The sequence below is a fragment of the Stenella coeruleoalba genome (assembly GCF_951394435.1).
Source record: "Stenella coeruleoalba genome assembly, chromosome: 4".
Lineage (NCBI taxonomy): Eukaryota > Metazoa > Chordata > Mammalia > Artiodactyla > Delphinidae > Stenella > Stenella coeruleoalba.
Window position 1 is genome coordinate 1,218,464 of NC_137149.1, and position 19,542 is coordinate 1,238,005.

The 19,542-nt window shown below is 54.1% G+C and overlaps 1 protein-coding gene across 1 annotated transcript in view; it reads right to left on the reverse strand.

Annotated features, from left to right (window-relative positions):
• POLN (DNA polymerase nu) overlaps positions 1-19,542 on the reverse strand; it is a 170,662-nt gene that overhangs the window by 7,775 nt on the left and 143,345 nt on the right. The window contains 4 exon segments of the mRNA XM_079919909.1: positions 2,181-2,259; positions 4,511-4,621; positions 9,155-9,286; positions 14,037-14,119. Of these exon segments, the coding sequence (XP_079776035.1) occupies positions 2,181-2,259; positions 4,511-4,621; positions 9,155-9,286; positions 14,037-14,119 (405 nt within the window).

Below are 19,542 nucleotides of genomic sequence, written 5' to 3' on the forward strand. Positions count from 1 at the left end.
CAGGAGCCCCAGGGACATGTTCCAGTCACGTTGCTTCAGGCAGATACCAGCTCACGCGTGGCCCGCATCTGCCCCCCCACCACCCCGACCACTGACATCGTCCTAGACCTTTCCTGCCACTCCAGGGAGAACAACTCAAGTTCACACGCACAGCGTGGACGGCCGTGTTCCACACTGGCCTGCTTCGGTTTCTGAAACGACACGAAGCGGTTAACGTGTTCTGTTATGAAACGCGTTTCCTGAAGACAACACAGCGCTGGCAAAGGGGACGGCCACCAGGTTTCTGAATTCCTGGATGAGGACTGTCACCAAAAAGCCCCAGGCCCTCGTATGCCACTTCCCTTACCCATCCCACAGAAACTGGAGATGGACCAGACCTCCTAGACGTGAGATGTCGCGGACGTGGAACAACCGGTGCTCGCGCAGGCCCCACACACCCTCGCGCGTTTTACCCTCAGAAAAGGCACAAGTGAACAGGATGCAGGAGTCGAGCAGAAAGCCACGAGGAGCCCTGGATGGAAGAGGCGTCTGGCCTCGGCGTGTGCGTGCTGGGGACGGCCGGCAGGAGAGACCTGGCGACAGGAGAGCATCTCCCACTCAGCTCCTGCCCCCTCACCTCCCGCAGCTGCTGCAGGAACCGGAGACAGCAGCCCAGACCCTGGCGCAGCTGCCGCAGGGCACCTGGGGTAGCACTTATATCCTGCCGGGTCTCAGGCTTCTCACCCTCTGTCCTTCCTCCCAGCCCTGGGGTGACAGCCGGGGTGTGGCTGCTCCTTCCCAGGGGTGTAAGGTGAACCATGGACCAGAGGAAGTGCCCCGGGGCAGGGGCTGTGAAGGCGGAGGCCAACAGCGGTGGAGCCTGGGAAGGTCTTCTCCCGTCTCCTTTACTAGGACACGACCCTGCAGGCCAGGGCCTTTGCCCCGGACACACTTCTCTACAAAGTTGCTGAAATTGACAAAAGAACGTAGGCTAGAACATCAAAACGAACAGGAGGAAACATCTGAAGAAGTAAAGGCGGAAGCTTGTTAAGCAAAGATGAAAGATGTCAGGCAAGGAAAAATCCCATGCCTTGAGGATATAAAATAGTATCAGAAGCCTAGAGAAAACCGTAAGCTCACATGGAAAAGGGTGGCCACAGGCCAGCAGGCCCCGTGGCCCAGAGGTGGCGGGAGAGGGGCCAGCTGTCCTCTGTGCTGGTGACGCCCCGTAGCGCAGCGGAGTGAGCAGACGCCTCTCAGGGTGCGGCCCATGAGACCACTTAACGCTTCATAAATTTTCATCACCTAACCCGCCATGAGCTTCCTCCCCAGGTGCAGACAGGCTGACGCCCGGGAAGGGCTCCTGAGCAGGCAGGCCCCCGCTGGCCCACATGTGGAGCCTGGGAGGGCCTGCAGGGGTGGCAAACAGACATAGAGACCAAAGAGGGAGGGAGGCAGACCTCCTGGGGTCGGACATACTCACTCCTCTGGGGAGCCCAGGTGGGCCGCCAGGAGGGGATCCTGGGATTTGGGAGGAGAACCCACCCCCTCCCACCTGCACCCAGGCCAGGACCTTGGGCGGCCCGAGGGGTGGTTCTGGGCCAGCAGAGCCTGGGACGAGCACACCTGGTAACCCGGACACTCCCTCTGCTCGGGGTGTGTGCCCAGGAGAGCAACCGACGCAGACGTGGAGCCTGGTGAGAGCCTTCGGGGAGGGGATGGCAGCAGAAGCCGGGCCTCTGGCTCACTTATCAGGGGCTGGGAGCGGATGCAGTGTGGAGCCCCATGTCCTGTCTGAGGGGCCGCAGGGCCCACTCAACTCTGAGGCGTGTGTACCCCTGGGGCCGTGCCCGAAGGGGTTCGGGCTCACCGAGGGGAGACACATTTCTGCACCAGGCAACCTGGGGAGACTCAGCGTGCTCCGGGGTCAGCGGGCCCTTGGCCGCCTTGCTCAGCCCCAGCTGGGAACAAAGCGTTCTCCTGGGAGTGCTGGGAGCACCTTGGCTGAAGTGGGTCCTTCCGTGGGGGTCAGCGAGCTTGTCCGGTCCAAGCCCCGGAGGGAAGTGGCCACTGTGGCTTCGCGTCCTGGAGGCGTCTGCCCGTGGGCTAGGCGCAGAGCAGCAGGCCGCCCACCCGAGCCCTGCAGAGGGCACGTCCGCACCCTGGGCTGGGCCTGGGCCGGCTGGCGCTCACTCACTGACCTGGCCGTCAGGATGGGGGACGTGGCCACTGCTGTGAAGAGGTGGATCATGGCCATCTTGCAGAGGTCCGCGGCCGAGCCTGTGAGGCACAAAGGGCGCTGGTTCAGGAACAGTGTGAGGCCCGGGGCCCCGCAGCCCTGCCCACCCAGGAGGGCTGTCTGAATTTTCTACACTGCCTAACGCATGACGCCACACCCAGCAGGTGAGAGCCACAAGGATCTACCATCTCTCAGTTCTTGCACGTGTGGCTGTGCCTTTGCTCAGGGCCTCGCAGGCTGAGGTCGGTGTGGACCTGGCTGTGTCCTCATCTGGGGCTCCCCTGAGGAAGGCCCACTTTCAGATGACCTCAGGTTGCCAGCAAAATTCATTTCCTTGCAGTCACGTGACTGGGGTTCCCGTTTCCTGGCGGCTGTGACCCTCAGGTCTGTGCCACGGGCCCCCTCCCCAGCGTGTTTGCCCCTCCACGGCCAGAATCGCTGACTCTGACCCCTAAACATTCTTTCAAGGGCCCACCTGATCAGCCCAGGCCCACCTGGGATGTCCCCTTCTGATACGCTCCAGTCAGCTGACTGGGGACCCTACACCTGCCGTATAACACGACCTGCCCCTGGGAGCAGTGTCTCAGCATGCTCACAGGTTCTGACCACACCTGGGCTGTGCCCGCTGCACCAGCCGACAGGATGACAGAGCCCGGACGGCGGCCATGGGCTCAGCCCCCGCTCCCTCAGCCCTCCCGCTGTGCAGCCCTTGAACCTGGCAGAACCTCAGCCTCCCAGTGTGTGGAGTGGGGCTATGATACGGGCTTCTAGGACTCGGGCGGGATCAATCACATGGTCAGTCAGGCACTCTGGAGGTGCTGGCCAGCGTAGGGGACACGCTTGTTCCAGCGCCAGGCAAACAGTGGGTGTCTCAACAACCGGTTCGGATCACGGGAAACAGACTGAAGTTCAGGTTTCCATTCCTGGCTTTAAGCTGCTCTAGCTGTTCAAGGCTCCTGAGGTTCACGAAGAAATAAAAGGCCCCAGTCAGTGGGCCGCCTCCCTCCACTGCAGGGCCACACTTTCCACGAGCGCAGCAGGAAGGCTGGACGTGCAAGTCTGGTCTCTGCGACTGACCTGCCGGCCGCGAGGGGTCTCAGCGCCACGGGGACCCTCTGCCGGGCCTGGGATGTCGGGAGGCTTTGCTACTTTAGGAGGAGGAGCAGAGCCAAGAGAGAGGAGGTGAGGGGGCGGGGGGAGCAGAGCGCGGGTGGGGCGGGATGCGGGAGCAGGCCTGCCGGGCCCTGTGTCTGCCCAGGTGGAGGGACAGCTCCCTGGTGGGCACCGGCTCAGCTCAGCACGGGCAACGGCAGGTCACTTGTCCCGTGCTGTCCCGTGCTGGGAGATCACCTCTCCGGGGGAGCTCAGAGCATGGCCAGGCCTCCTGGTCCCATGTGGAGAGGTCTATGTGCAGTTTTTTCTCCAAACCAGCTTCAAGGCCGCCAGGGACAGAGGCGGGTGGTCGTGAGCCAACCACGGCCTCGCGTGAGGGAGCCGGCCTGAGACGCAGGGACCTCTCAGGGTTGGAGGCTGTCGCTGTGCTCTGCTCTCGTCTGGGTGGTCACAGCAGGGCAGGACCCGGGAAGACGCTACACTGAGCCCAGAGCCGGTCCCAGCCGTCCTCCCGCAGCTGCCACCCCCTCTCCTGCTCACCAAGGCTGAGCTTAGCCGGGCAGCGCTGCTGCACCGGCCTCTGTGCAGCACTCGCTGGGGACTTGACCTTCCTGCTCCACCATCTACGCCTCGCACTCCGCGTCTGCTGGGCCCGGGCCACCCTCCTGCTGCAGAAACCCCTCGGGGGCTGGGGTCATACCTCCAGTCTTCGTCTCTGGGCCCAGGGACCTTGGTTCTCCATTCGTGACCACTGGGGTCACAGGTGGGGACGTTGCCCGACCCCCAGGCCCCCAAGGCCTCATCAGGACGGCGCCTAGCGCCGCCTCACACCTGCCCTCCACGCAGAGACTGTGGCTTTGGCCATTCTAAGGAAGACTGACGGATCCGTGGCGGGTGCACTAGGGTTCGGATGCCTGCCAAGGATGAGGGCTGTGGCGGAGAGACCAGGCCGAGGGTCAAGGGACTGAGCTCCAGGTCTGGCCCTGGCGCCTGCCGGATGACCTCCTGGAGCCTGTCTCCCGTCTGGCCTCGTGGGGTGCGTCGCAGTCAGGAAGGGGACCAGGTGCTGAGCACCTGCCCTGCGGCTCCCAGCAGTAACCGCCAGGAGGACGAGAGCAGGATACACCCTGGCACTCATCTCCTGGGGCTGGAAACCGAGCAGCAGAGGGGCTCTGGCACCTTGCACCACGAAGTTCACCGCCTGCCGCTCTGCTTGAGCCCGGAGCTGCGGGTCGCGTGCACGGATCCTCGGCAGCGGCCTCCTCCTGCCCATGATGGACACCACACAGCCTGCGTCACACGGAGGAAGAGCAAGATGAGAGCAGCAGTGAGCGGGCGGCGCGGCGCCCTGCTGGACCCTCCCCTTGTGGGCACAGCTGCTCTCAGACTAGGTGCTGGGGCCCCGCGGGAACCCTCCCTGCTGCAGCCGGAGCAGCAGTGCCGGAGCTCCGCCCTGAGGCCTCTGGGTCTGTCTCTAGGGCAGGTGGGCTCTGCGGTGGGAAAGCAAGGACAGCAGCAGAGTGGCCTTTGCTTGCCCGGTGGCAAGCACTTCTAGCCGTGCTTAGGTCTGATGTAGGACAGGAAGGGCGGTTTTTACACTCTAAAGGTGAAAAACCACTTGTGGTTCTTGGGGACAGAAGTAATTCTGGACAGTGTGGCAGCTGGAGGTGGGGAGAAAAGCATTAATCCTTAGTTCACTCAAGGAGGGGTTGATGGTCTGCGTCAGAGACCACATCCCTACACATGAGGGCACATCCAAGCTTTGTGGGGCCCGAAGCTTCCATAATTTGGGGTCCTCTTTAAGAGAATGAATGCAGAGGTGCTGCAATGGTTATATTCCTGACCAGTGAGAACTTTGGTTTTACTAGGTGTTGGTAAGAACTAAATCCCCAACTTACACGTTATGTGTCTGAGGATTGGAAGAATTTCTCACATACACAATAATTATAAAAATGACAGTGTGTTAAGCACCTGCTCCAATGCCAGGCAACGTATGATTAAAGTCCCCTCACTGTGACAGGCAGCGAGAACAGGGAGAGCCGTGCTTCTGACGGGCGCATTCCAGTCTCTGTCTCTGTGCGTGTCTGGTGATTTTTCCTTTTTTTAAATATTTATTTATTTATTTTTGGCTGCGTTGGGTCTTCGTTGCTGCGTGCCGGCTCACTCTAGTTGTGGCGAGCGGGAGCTACTCTTCGTTGTGGTGCACAAGCTTCTCATCGTGGTGGCTTTTCTTGTTGCGGAGCACGGGCTCTAGGTGCGTGGGCTTCAGTAGTTGTGGCACACAGCCTCAGCAGTTGTGGCACACGGGCTTAGTTGCTCCGCGGCATGTGGGATCTTCCCGGACCAGGGCTCGAACTCGCGCCCCCTGCGTTGGCAGGCAGATTCTCAACCACTGCGCCACCAGGGAAGCCCCTGGTGTTTTCCTTTCAAGAGTGTTAGGCAGGCCTGAGGTACCTGCAGATCGCCTGATCCTTTTGAGGCCGACTTTTAAGCTTTGTTAGGGTGGGTTTAGAGCAGCTTTAATCTAGGGCTAGTTTAGACCTACTGCTGAAGTGTTACCCTTCTGGGTGAATGTCTCAGATATCCACTGAGCACCCTCCATTCCAATGGTCAGAACCCAAACATCTCCTGGCCCTGTGTGAACTCTGAGGTTGTTCAGCCTTCTGCTCCCCAGAAATGATTCTGCTTAGTCCTGTGGCGTTTCACTCTCTGCACACGTATCTCAGTATTAAGGACAGACGGGGGACTCCTCTGAAGGTTCATGGAGACTTTTTCTCTATAACTTCCTCCTCTCTGATAGTCTACCTTGCAAGATCCGGTTGCCTTTGCCTCCCAGACCCAATCCTTGTCTCCTCAACTCAGCGAGGCCACTGTAATCTGCTTGGGCTCCCCTCCTGCACTATGGTCTGTGGCCCTAGACACAGGGTGTCAGAGGGCTCCCCTCCTTTGCTTCTGTTCTATCAGAGACCAGAGTAATACACTGCCTATGATCCAGTGTCTGGAACAGCTGCTTCATACGTTTTGCCCAGTTTTCTAGTTGTTTATGGTGGGAGGAAAGTCTGAACTTCTTTGCGGCCCAAAGCAGAAGCCCCTGGTTCCGTACATTTCAAATCTTGTTTGCAAGGCTTGCGGTCCTGGCGATTATAGTTCCTGTTCACACTGCGGATGACCTCTGGCCCTGCACCTTCCTGTTACTGCACTCGGGAAGTGGGAAGGCATGGAAGGAATGCTCCCGGAAGCCATCCCTGTGCCAGGACGGCTAGCACCCCTCAACCGTGCATGGAAAGAGCAACAAACCTCAGGAATACCCACACTGAGATCCGAACTAAATGAGGCACCAATTTGACTTCCCCTTAAGCCGGATTCAAAATATAGCTGTGGCCACGGCAATGCCACATACCATGGAAAGGAGTACGGTGGAGGAGGGTGGAGGGGAAGAGACAGCGTCTTAGTCAATCGCAGTTAAAGTACCCTGCTTTTGCCAATTCTACAAAAGATGTGACCACGTGAACACACTGCAGGGCCTCTCCCGGGGCCTGGGAGGAGGGGCCCACACAAGGAGGACCCTGAACTTACAGCTTCATCAGCATCATGGTCAACCTGCCTGGCCCACCTGTCCACCCCCGGGCAGGTCAGTGAGCCTGCAGGGAGAGCGCAGGCTCACACCACCTCCTTCCCTCCTCGCCCTGCTGTCTACCTCTCACCAGTGGTCCCCCTCCATCCCACCTCCCAGGACTTCCTGAGCTAACAGCCGTGTCACTGCTCCCAGGTGCTGGCTCTGATCAGCTCCCCTCCCGACCTCTTTTCCACACTCTTGCTGGAACAATCTGCGAAAAATGAAACCCAGGCTCTTTTCGTGACCCGTGTGGTGCTGTGCAGAGTCTGGGCGCACACCTGCCTCTTCCTGGCCCCGCCCCTCCCTGCCGGCTCTCCCTGGCCTCTCACCTGGTCTTGCTCAGGTGTCACCTCTTTTTGTGTCACTGTGGCTGACCGTCCCCAGGGCTGCCCTGTGCTGCTCTCTGCCCAGTGCCCCGGGATTCTTCCACACCCAGGATCCCATCTTTCTGACACCGCCTGGATGTACTTGCTCACTGTGGGTTACGTTTCCCTGGATTGTGTCTCCAGGAGAGCCAGGAGGTCCTATCCCTGGTGCCAACACAGTGCCTGACACGGGTAGGCACCCAACAAATGTCTGTAGCATAATTTAATGACAGCTGAGCGTCTGCCCAGAAATGTAATTGCTGCGTCAAAGGACATGCGTGCTTCACGCTGGCAAGCGTAAAGCTCCACGGCCCTTCGAGAAAGTTCAGTGCAGGGCAGGGATGCAGAGCCGTGCAGCAGAGAGGCACTGGCTGGGCCAGGCTGCCTGGTGGGTGGGTCCCGGCCTGGCACTGCCTGTTTTGTTAGCTGTGTGAACTCAGGAAGCTACTTGACCTCTCGGGGCTCATTTTCTTCACCTGTAAAGCAGGGTCACGATGTGACCCAAGCTTTTGAGTTGCAGTGAGGATGACGTAGCCAGTTGTGGGCAGCCGTGGACACCACGCCTGGCCGCGCTGTGCGGCACGAGGGCCTGCGTGTGGCTGTCCCCCCTCCTGCAGTGACCCTGGCTCCGTGCACTCAGCAGCGCTGGGTTCTATCACTGTTTTCACATTTCATAATTGATAGTATTTTAGTTTTCCCAAGCGTGGGGCCCCAGTGAGGAGGCTGTAGGCATCGACCCGGGCTGTGCAGCCTCCGTACGGCTCACCCCCAGGCCCAGGAGCCGAGGCCTGTGAGATGCTCACTGGGGGATAGAAACGGTTTCCCAGCTTTCTCGAGCCCCCAGGAGGCTGCAGGAGCTGAGCGCTGACCCCGCACAGGCTGCTGTCGGGATGTGCGGCCAGGCCCAGGGGAGCCTGTGGGGCCGCCCTGCACTCACGGGCTCCCGAGAGAAAGGTCATCAGTGAGCCCCCGGGAGGATCCCGGGCCCTGCGGGATGCGCCAATCCTCCGTGATCCCAAGTGCGCTGACCCTCCGCTTGCTCTGTGGCGACCACTGCTCTCTGTTTTGCTTCTGTTTCATGAGCTTCTGCTCCTATGTTGATTTCCTTCCTTCTTGTTTCTTTAATCTACTCTGCTGCTCGTTCCCAAATGTCTTGTGTTGAATATAGTCATTTATGTTCAGAAATTCTTCTTTCTTTTAAAGCACTCTTTTAAAGAATTCCTTCATCTCTAAGTGAAGGTCCACTTGGCCATGTCTTACGGTTTTTCACTGAGATACTTACACTGTCATTTATTGCTAAAATGCTTGTCATTGGCTTGGGACTTCTTTTTAAAATCTTAAATCCTTTAGGAGTGCAGTGATTTCTCCAGATAGGCAGATGGATGGATGGCCACACATATTGATATAAGCTACCTTTTTATTCCACTGTGGTCACAGAACAGGCTCTATTTGATATTCTTTGAAATCTGTGACCAAACTGTGGCGAAATTTTGTGGATATACCACATGCTTTTCCTAAGAACACAGCTCTCCATTTTGAGGTGCAGGACATCTCTCTCTGTGTATCTATCCATCTATCATTTCTAACTCAAGCTTAGTATTGTTGCCTCCAGAAGAGCCTGGCTCTGGACCCTCCTTACGTGGAGCCTTTTGGTCCCATTTATCCAGCAGGGGCCGGATGCTCACCCAGTCCCCACCCACCCAGCCCCCAACAACCCACCACCCTCCCATCTGTTCACCCACCCACCGGAGAAGCAGGGTCTGCGAGACCACCTGGCTACTGCGGGGAAGGCGTGGGAGAGGGAGGGGGACCTGCCGACGGCTTTGGCAGCAGCTGGCTGACCTGTCTGGTGACACCGGGCAATGGTAGCTTGGGTGAAGTCCTTGATTTTCTTGTACTTCTGCAAAAAACTCTCCAAAAACTGGGCAGCTTCCTGAACGGGAACTCCAAGGCCAGCAGCAAGTCGCTCCTTCCCTGTGTGAGTAGAAGCGTGATCAGAGGCCAGCCTCTCGCCCAGCGGGTTCCCAGGATACGAGCTACCAGGCAGTGACCACCACGCGTGGAAGTGAGCCCACAGAAGGGATCTTGGAAGACTCGGTGCGTCAAGGCCCAACTGGCACCACTGGTCTCTTCTGATTGGTCAGGATGGTGTTGGCTTTGGCTTTACAGACCAAGTGTTCGGTGCCAGCCAGTCTGGACGGGAGCCTGTTAAACATTTATTTATTCAACAGTGTTGACTGAGAGCCTGGCAGGTGAAGCCCTGGTGAAGGAGCTGTAGTCCCTGCTTGCAGCCTGTCCAGAAGGGAGCCTGTTTCCAGAACTGGGGGAGGCTGGAGAGGGCCGGCAAATAAAAGAGGAAGGGAAGTTTCCAGTGCCAAAATACAAGGAGCTCCCACCCTTGGAATGTTTTTTTGAGACAAAAACTTTTGGTCCAGACCAATATTTGGTCCCTAGAGGACGCAGGCGTTCTGGAGAAGCTTCTTATAGCGAGATCTCTGGTCAGGATGACACCTGAGTTCCAGGACGACACCCCAGTTCCAGGATGGCACCCCTAGTTCCAGGATGAAACCCAAGTTCTAGGATGACACCCTGAGTTCTAGGATGACACACCAAGTTCCAGGACGACACCCCGAGTTCTAGGACAACACCCAAGTTCCAGGATGACAGCCCGAGTTCCAGGACGACACCTGAGTTCTAGGAATGACACCCAAGCTCTAGGCCGGCACCCCGAGTTCCAGGACGACACGCGAGTGGCAATCGACTCCAGATCCCAGGAAGCCACTTGTTTGCTTTCTATCAGTGCAGATTTTCTTTTCATTATTTTTTGTGGTAAAATATATATAACACAAAGTATGCCATACTGTAAATTAATTTTGTGTTCCAGAATTTCGTATGAATGGTGTCATAAATTGTTCACTATAAATACTCCTTTGTGTCTGGCTGTCTTCTTTCATTGGCCATAATGTTTTGAGTTCATCCACGTTGACAGCTGTATCAAGAGTCTATCAGGAGTCTGTTGCTTTTTTCAACATTGAAGCGTAGTTGATTGGTAACATTGCGTTCGTTTCAGGTGTACAGCAAAGGGACTCAGTTACACACATCTCTCTTCTTGAGCATGGACCGGGTTACCCTCTTTCTTCATACGTTTTGTATTCTGGCTATTGTATTATAAATGATATGTTGTAGACACTCTAGATTCTGTTATGTTTCTCTCAGCAGTGCTGACTTAGGAAAAAAAAAACAAAACACTTCAAACTTTGTCCCCCTGCAGCCAGCAGCAGCTGAAAGCGCGCATCAGTCCTTTCAGCAGTAGCTGGGCTGTTTGAAGTCTGCCCTTTTCACACACAGTCAGGGGTCAGCCAGAGATCTGAGCAGAGCTCAAGCCCAGAATTCGGGGTTCTCCTTTGACTCTACTCTTTCTGAGATTTCTCCCTTCACTTTCCAGATTCACTGGCTGCCCTGACCTCTTTCCTCTGCCTTTTATTTTCCCCAATTAATTAATTAATTTTTATTTTTGGCTACTTTCAGTCTTCGTTGCTGCGCGCAGGCTTTCTCTAGTTGTGGCGAGTGGGGGGCTACTCTTTATTGTGGTGCGTGGGCTTCTCATTGCACTGGCTTCTCTTGTTGTACAGCATGGGCTCTAGGTGCATGGGCTTCAGCAGTTGTGGCATGTGGGCTCAGTAGTTGTGTCGCACAGGCTTAGTTGCTCCGTGGTATGTGGGATCTTCCTGGACCAGGGCTTGAACCCATGTCCCCTGCATTGGCAGGTGGATTCTTAACCACTGTGCCACCAAGGAAGCCCCTGTCCTCTGCTTCTGGAAGCCAGTAAGACCCTGGATTTCTGTCGGGGAGTTTCAGCCACACACAACACGGACAGAGGCTTGCCTTCAGGTGAAGAGCTACAAAACGGCAAACTCACCCTGTGCTATTCCTTCCTTCCAAGTGTTAACCCACCTCCAATTTCTGTCTGCTTTTGGTCACTTTTCAGTACCTTTAGGTAGTTGTTTATTATACTTTAGCATACTTTCTAGTTGATATCTGTGGGAGGGTGGTCTGATCAGAGTGCCGTGGCCACTGCCGGAAGTCACATTTCTCCTTCTGTGTCTACGGCTGAGAAGGAATTCCTTTCCCTTCCTCTGTTGAGTTGTTGGGATATCCCAAGGTCTCTGTACAGGAAGAAAGCCTGCTTCCGAGAGAAGCCGGTGATGTGGCAACTCTGAGAGAAGCAGAGATGGGCTGAGCCGGAGACTGAGGGCCTGGTCACTTCTCCAGGCCCCGGTCCTTATTCCCCATGCCCTTGCCGGGGGGGTCTGTCACACTCTAAGGCCACCGTGCCCCTGCCCCCCAAGTAGGACAATGTTTGGCTCTGTGAGGGCTTCTGTTCCGTGCTTCGTGTTCATGGGTCCCCACTTCCGACACAACTTCCCTTCACACGTTGATTCAGCTGATCAGGTTCCTGCTGTTTCAGTTGTGAAAATGCAGGCCTGTCTCCGTAGGTGCATCCCTGGGAGCAGGGATCCCCTTGGCGGGAGCACGAGGCGCCCCCCTCATAGGTCCCACGTGAACATACGGTTTGGCTTCCCCACAGAGGGCTAATTGCCTCCCGTGTTGGGGGGGGTGCAATTCTAAGTTTAGGAAGGAAACCTTCACTCCCGTTCCTCCACGTGCTCTTTGCCCCATGCTGAACTAGAACAGCTTCTCACTCTTGTTTACAGCTCCAGGGCCTCCTGAGAGCCTGGCACTCGTGGGCCTCCAGGGATGCTGGCACAGGCCTGACCGGCTCCTGCACATCCTTTAAAACTCAGCCCGGCCTGGCGAGGGGCCTCCCCTGGGCTCAGCAGTCATGCTGGATGTCGCCGATCACTCAGTGCCGTCCCCGCAGGCCTGCTCGCGTGTCTCATCGGACAAGCGTCGGCCCCTTGGAGCAGGAGGCCTGAAGCCCGGCACTCGGTGCGCACCGGTGACGGGACGTGGAGTGAGCTTAAGATGCGCAGCGAGGAGAATCAAGGGTCACGCTGACTCTAAGAGTAGCAGGAGCTCAGGGCAGGACAGGAGGAGCAGGGGTTTCTGCTGCCAGCGGGCCTGGGGGGGCACAGTGCTGGGCAGGCGGCTGCGTCCAGTGGGCTGAGGGCAGCGGTGAGCCCAGGGCCTGTGCTCCGGGCCGAGGCCTGCAGGCGGGCAGGCACTCCCATTTCGGGGGGGACAGGTCTCTGGTGGCAGAGGCCTGGCGGCTCCCAAGCCCTGGGGAGAGGGGCTGAGGCAGGCGTGGGGATCAGGCTGCCCGCGGGCTGGGGGTACGTCTTCTCGCTTGTCCTGGTCCTGCTCTCCCTCTACAGCCTTTTGTCATCCTCACAATGACCATGACCCCGAAGCCAGGCCGCGGCCATGTGCCCCCAGCACCCAGAGCAGCCGCTTCCAGACCCTTCGTGTTTAGGTGAAATCGCAGCATTGCAACCCACAGGAGCCAGGCGGTTGAAGGCTTCTCTGCTGAGTTTCCAAAGGGCCCCAGCAGCCCAGGACGCCCGGCCCTTCAGGAGACGAAGGCCCCACTTCACGCTCGAGGCAGACGCAGCCCGACAGGTGCACAGAAGCCCGGCTGTCAGGTGGCGACGGGAGCGGCAGACACGAGGCCCGGGGTGGGAACCCTGTCAGCATTAGGGCTCAAAGCAGCGGCTAATGACTCATTGCTTATTTACAAAGTGGAGCTCTTTTCCTCCCCAGAAAATAACAAAGTGAATACTCCAGAAGGTGCCAGACCTACAGGAGCAAAGGCTGACTCTGGGTGCACCGGGCAGCGGGGGCAGCGGGGGAGGCCCGCCGGCCAGAGACTGGAGCCGAAGCGCCCCTGCCCGAGTCCTGGCTGAGACCACAGCCCTGGCAGGTTTGAAGCGGGTTCCAGACTCATCATAAGCAGGTCGGTCACTCACGGTCCGGGAAGAGGCGCTTTGGAAGCAGGTCACACGGCACCGCAGCCACACTGGAGAAGCCCGAGGCGGCTCCTACCTGCAGCTGACTACACGTTTGCCCAGGGTTTTGCGCTGGCAGCTCTTCCCTGAACGGACACAGGGTTCCTATGGCAGGGAGGGACCCTATTCTCCGTGTCTTTACACAAGCCCTGCTCCTCAAAATGGAACTGATCCAGGAGGGGCCTACGCAGGCCTGGCCGCCAGGCCACAGCCTCTCCTGACCCCCTCCCTCAACTCCCGAGGGGCGTCAGGCCCACTGATGCAGCAAGCCCGAGAGGGAGAAAGAATTTAAAAAGCCCAGAGAGCCCACGGTCAGGAAGGGAGAGGAGAGGGTGGGAGAGGGGAGGGGAGCAGGTTGCTCTGCCTTGGGTCCTGGGTCTGGAAAAGGGGAGGGGAATAGGGTGACGACAAGGGCTCCTGGAGCATCTCAAAGCACAGGTGTGGCCCCCAGCAGGTGGTGTGATGTGGGGTAGGGGGAGGCTTTGGTCGGCCCTCACTTCTGCACGTCTACTCTTCGTGCAAAGGTTGCTGGGAGCCCTGAGGGTTAAGGGCGTGAGTGGTCTGACTGGTGTCTGGTGCATCACAAATACCACCAACATGTGTGTAAACAGCGGCACACATGGATGCACAGAATGAGTTCCATGGGCTGAGAGTGACTTCTGTAAGTCACAGCCACATTGCAATGCAGGTGCACAACTAGAGCCGCCTCCGTCTGGCCTATAGGTGACACCAAGGCCTCAGGCCCACCCACAGCCTACCTGCTCCATAGACCACCGAGTACACCACCTTCTTGGTCTGCTCCCTGTCTGCGTGCGTCACGCGCTCTGGGGAAATGTCCTTCCTGCATGGAAAGATGGCACGTTGTCAGGCACGCTGGCACCTGTCTGAGGAGGTCCTCAAGGGTCCAAACCACACACATCCCCTCACACCCCAAGAACCACTTCAAGGTCAGGCCTGTAGTACGGTAGGGAAGACAGTCAGCATCTAAAGCGTCCGTGCCAGCCTGGCCCCTCCGAACAGATGCCAGCCAGGTTCTGGGGTATCCACACCCCAAACCCAAAAAGTGGCTCCACCACCGGAGTGCCAGGCAGACAGGAGGAGGCCTGGGGCCTGGGGCCTGCCTGTGGGTGCTGCAGTAGGGGCTGCTTCTGGGCCTCCTGCAGGATTGGATGAGCAGCCTGTGCCTTGCCTCCTACAGAAGGAAGGGCCCTGTCCTGGCGTTCAGACAGAATAAGAACCAACTCCACACCCGGCAGCGTGCAATCGTGCCGCTCTCCAAAGATTAAAGCTGAGCCTGAGAAGCACAGGGGCCAGTGGGCACCCAGGGCCCCTCCTCCTTGCTAGGCCATCCTCGCCTAGCCGTGCGCACACCCCAAGTCTCCCTGATGGAGTGAGCACGTCAGATCAGCAGAGACAGAGAGAGAGAAAAGGAAGAAAAAGGAGCCTGTCCAACCTCTGTGGGTAGCCCTGCGCTGGGCCCTCCTGCAGGGCTGGCCTCCACTCGTGGCCACAGGGTAAAGCTTAGGATCTGTGCAGGGATTTGGGGTGTATGGGCTGCCCCGGGCCTGCACGTGGCTTCTAGATTTCCCGGTATGCACGGGGCTTTGAATGCCCTATTTCCCAAAGACCCTCTCTCCCCAGCTTTTCCTCCCAAGCTTTCAGGCTCTGTTATTTGCCTCGACTGAGGTCTTTTGTGGTTGACCTTAGGATGTTTTCCAGCAACGCGGCCACTTTTCTGACTGGAGACAGTTCCGAGATGGGGAAACAATGCCTGTGTCAGCCCCCAGACGAGTTAGAACAGACAAACACTATTCTTTGCGAATAAGGTCTGTGCCTGGAAGCAGGGACGGGGTCCCACTCTGGGCAGGAGGCTGCTGAGTCGTGGGAGGGGTGTGGGCCGAAGGAAAACACCACAGAGCCCTCCTAACTGTTTTCAGCTGCTTTTTTCTTGAGTCAGAACTTGCTTGGTTGCTGTAAACTGCGGACTGGTTTTCAGCGTTCCGCCAAGTTGGTTCTAACAGTTTTTGCCTGATTTGTGGATGCTTCTGTTGGTGGACAGGCCCTCAGAGCTGCCTGCTTCACCATTTTCATTGATGTCCTAGAGTGCATTCATTTTACCACCTGATTTTAAAGTACTGATGCATTTCTTTTTGTCCTTTTCCTTCTGTGTTAAGCTACTTTGCCCACGTTTTAAAATCCCACCCTTGAACTTGGTATTGTCAACAGCTGTATTTAGATAAGAAGCAAAACACCAAAATGCACCCAAGCCCAGAACAAATGTGTGTCAACCCCTATGTCACCAGCCACCCTTGGTCCTCACTGAACTCCCTTTATTTTGGAAATTCCACAGGCGCTCCAAACCTGCTCAGGAAAGACATTGCTGAAAAGCTTACCTAAGACTAGCTTCCCCATTACCTGCTCAGGGCCACCTGCGGTGACGGCAGATGAGGGCTTGGCCCAAACAAATGGGTCTGGCGACACTGCAGGGAGGGGACAAGGGAGGCATTTTGGAGCAGGTGCCCCTCAACCAAACCACACTAGGGACCCCCTTAGCTCTATCCGGGGCTGGAAAGTTGTCTGAGGGAGCAGCATTGACTCTCCTGGGACTTGCTTCTTCCCAGAACCATAGTGTGACAGAATGAATAGATGCTAGGGACATATATCGGACATCATGTTCCAATAACAGAGAACATGCTTTCTCCTTGAGCACATGGGGCACACGCACAATAACACATCATGCACCAGGGCACACAAAAAAACCTCCAAAGGCCGCACACAGTAGGAATATTAAAATAACACTCTGATGACAGTATAAGAAAAATAGAAATCAAAGACAAAAACAAAATCCCCAAAGCCCATCTAGCTAGAAATAAATCAGAAAACACTTCTATCAGTCAACTTTTGATTGAAGAGAAATATAAACAGAAATCACATAGTTTCTAATGAAAACACCCTATGTCAGAACCAATGGATTACATTAAAACGGTGAGGAAATTTCATAACCCTAAATGCCTATGTTAATAAAAATGACAGAATATATAAAGTATATGAATTAAATAAACACAAGGGAAAAAAACAAGAAAATCAAAAGAATACACAAGGAGTGAAATAATAAAGCTAGAAAAAAGATGGGAGCAGAAATTAATGAGGAAAAGAAATTAAGTAGAGAACAGCAAAACAGATCATTAGTAAATAAAAATCCTGGTTCTTACAGAAAATAAATAAACCATTAGCTAGTTTAATCAAAAGGGCAAACACAGATATACAAAATAAGAAACAACGGGGGAAAGTAGCAGCAGATATGTAGGAAGTTAAAAAAAAAACCTTAAAAATTATTTTGCACAATGCTATGCAAGTACATTTTAAAACCCAGGTGAGACGGACAATTTCTTAAGAAAACACAGTTATAAAAACTGACTCCAGTAGAGATGAAAGTTAAATAGACCAATGTCTATAGAAGAAATAGAGAAAATTATTAAGGAACTAGCCCACAAAAACACCAGGCTCAGATGGTTTCAAAGGAGAATTCTATCAAACCTTTAGAGACCAGAGAGTCCCCATGCTGTGCAAATTGTTACAGAGTGTAGAAAATGAACAAAACCTTCCAAATTAATTTTATTAAGTATAACAGTTATACCAAAACATGATAAAGATAGCATAAAAAAGGAAAATTATAGACTTATACTGCCTATGAATATTGATTTTTTTTCTTTAAAAATCTTAAAATTTATTCAAAATATAAAAGTTATGAATATTGATTGATGTAATAATCTTAAATAGAATATTTGCAAACAGAGTCCAACTCCACATTAAGAAAATAGCACCTCACAGCCAAGCAGAGTTTATACCAGGAAAGCAAGGCTGGTTCAGTGTTAGGAAGTCCATTAATATAATTCACCACATGAATACGACTAAGGAGAAAACGACATGATCATCTACATTGTTGCTGAAAAAAACCCCGTGACAAAATCCAACTCCAATCCAATCCAATCCTACTCCTAGTAAAAACTCTTGAGAAAACAGGAATAGCTGGATACTTCCTTAAACTTACAAAGAAATACACCTCACTCCTAAAGCTAGCTTCTTATCATGGGAAGCTCCACGGCAAGGATGCCCACTACCTCCACTATTTAACATTGTTCTGAAAGTATAGTTGATCCTCAAAGAACACAGGTTTCAACTCTGTGGGTCCACCTATATGTATATTTTTTTCAATAAATAGATTGAAAATTTTTTTGGAGATTTGCAACAATTTGAAAAAACTCGGAGATGAACTTTGTAGCCTGAATATTGAAAAATATTAAGAAAAGGTTAGGTGTGTCATGAATGCATAAAATACATGTAGATAATAATTTAGTTTATCATTTACTACCATAAAATGGACACAACTCTATTATAAAATATTAAAATTTATCAAAACTTAAGCACACACACACAGAACGTACACGGTGCCGTTGACAGACAAAGTGAAGCTGCAGTATGAAATCATCCCCGTATGAATGAACTGCAGTGTACCCTGTGCTGCCGTTAACGATTTCCTAGTCTCCTCCTGTTGCTACTGTGCTGAGCTCAAGTGTTTCACGTGTCCACTTAAAATGCCCCGTGACGCTGGTCATTTCCATGTGGGGAGTTTGTCTCTCCAGTAAATCGGGAATGGCAGTAAGAAGTGATCTCTCATGGTCCTCACACATTTTTCATCATGTTTAGTGCAACATCGTAAACCTTCAGTAACACCGTGGAGCCCATACGAAGTGCCACTAGTGCTCCTGGAAGTGCTCCCAAGAAGCAGAGAAAAGTTGTGACGTTATGAGAAAAAGTTGAATTGCATGACATGTACAGTAGATCGAGGTCTGCAGCTGTGGCTGCTGCCATTTCAAGATAACTGAATTCAGCGTGAGGACCATTGTAAGAAAAGAAAAGGAAATTCATGAAGTAGTCGCTGCAGCTATGCCAGCAGGCACAAAAACCTTGGACTTTTTGCAAAATACCTCTTTATCTTGTATTGAAAATGCACCTTTTATGTGGGTGCAGGATTGCTATAGACTCTAATATGATTCGAGAAAAAGTGAAGTCGTTACATGACAACTTAAAGCAAAAGGAAGGTGAAGGATCTAAAGCTGGAGAATTTAATGCCAGCAAAGCCTGGTTTAATAATTTTAGTAAAAGGATTGGCTTTAAACACGTGAAGATAACAGGAGAAGCAGCTTCTGCTGACTAAGGGCCAGCAGACGAGGTCCTAGACGCTGCTAAGAAAATCACTGGGGAGAAAGGATATCTGCCTGAACAGGTTTGTAACGCAGATGAAAGTGCCTTATTCTGGAAAAAGGTGCCACAAAGGGCACTCACCGGTAAGGAAGAAGTGAACAGCAGGATTTAAGGCAGGAAGGGAAGGGCTGACTCGTTTGGTACCAGTGCAGTCAGGTTTGTGGTCAGGACCGCCCTCCACCTATCAATCTGCTGACCCCCGAGCCTTAAAGGGAGACGATGAACAGCAGCTGTCAGGCTTTTGATTGGACAACAAGGCCTGGACAGTGAGAGCCCTTTTTCTGGATCGGTTCCATCAATGCTTTGTCCCTGAAGTTAGGAAGTATCTTGCCAAGAAGGGACTGCCTTTAAAGTTCTTTTGATACTGGGCAATGCCCTCCTGGCCACCCAGAGCTCCATGGGTGCAGCCCCGAAGGTGTCAAAGTGGCCTGCTTGCCCCCGGACACAACGTCTCTATTTAGCTTCTAGATCAGGGGCCATAAGGACCTCTGAGGCTCATTATACACGGTGCTCTACGGAAAGGATCGTCAATGCTATGGAAGGGAACCCTGACGGAGACAACATCATGACAGCCTGGAAGGGTTACACCATTGAAGATGCCATCATTGTTACAGAAAAGCTGTGAAAGCCATCAAGCCCCAAACAATAAAATCCTGCTGGAGAAAACTGTGACTAGGTGTTGTGTATGACTTCACAGGATTTACGATGGAGTCCGCCAAGGAAATCATGAAAGAAATTGTGAGCTGGGCAAAAAAAGGTAGGGGGTGAAGGGTTTCAACATACGGGTCTTGGAGAAATTCAAGAGCTGACAGACACCACACAAGAGAAGTGAACAGAAGACAACTCCATGAAGATGAGAGCTTCCCCACCGGCGCCAGCCAAAGAGGAGGACATAGAAGAAGCAGCGCCAGGAACAAACTGACGTTAGATGACCTGGCAGAAGGGCTCTGATATTCCAGACTGCTTTCGACTTCTTTCGGGACGTGAACTCCTCTATGA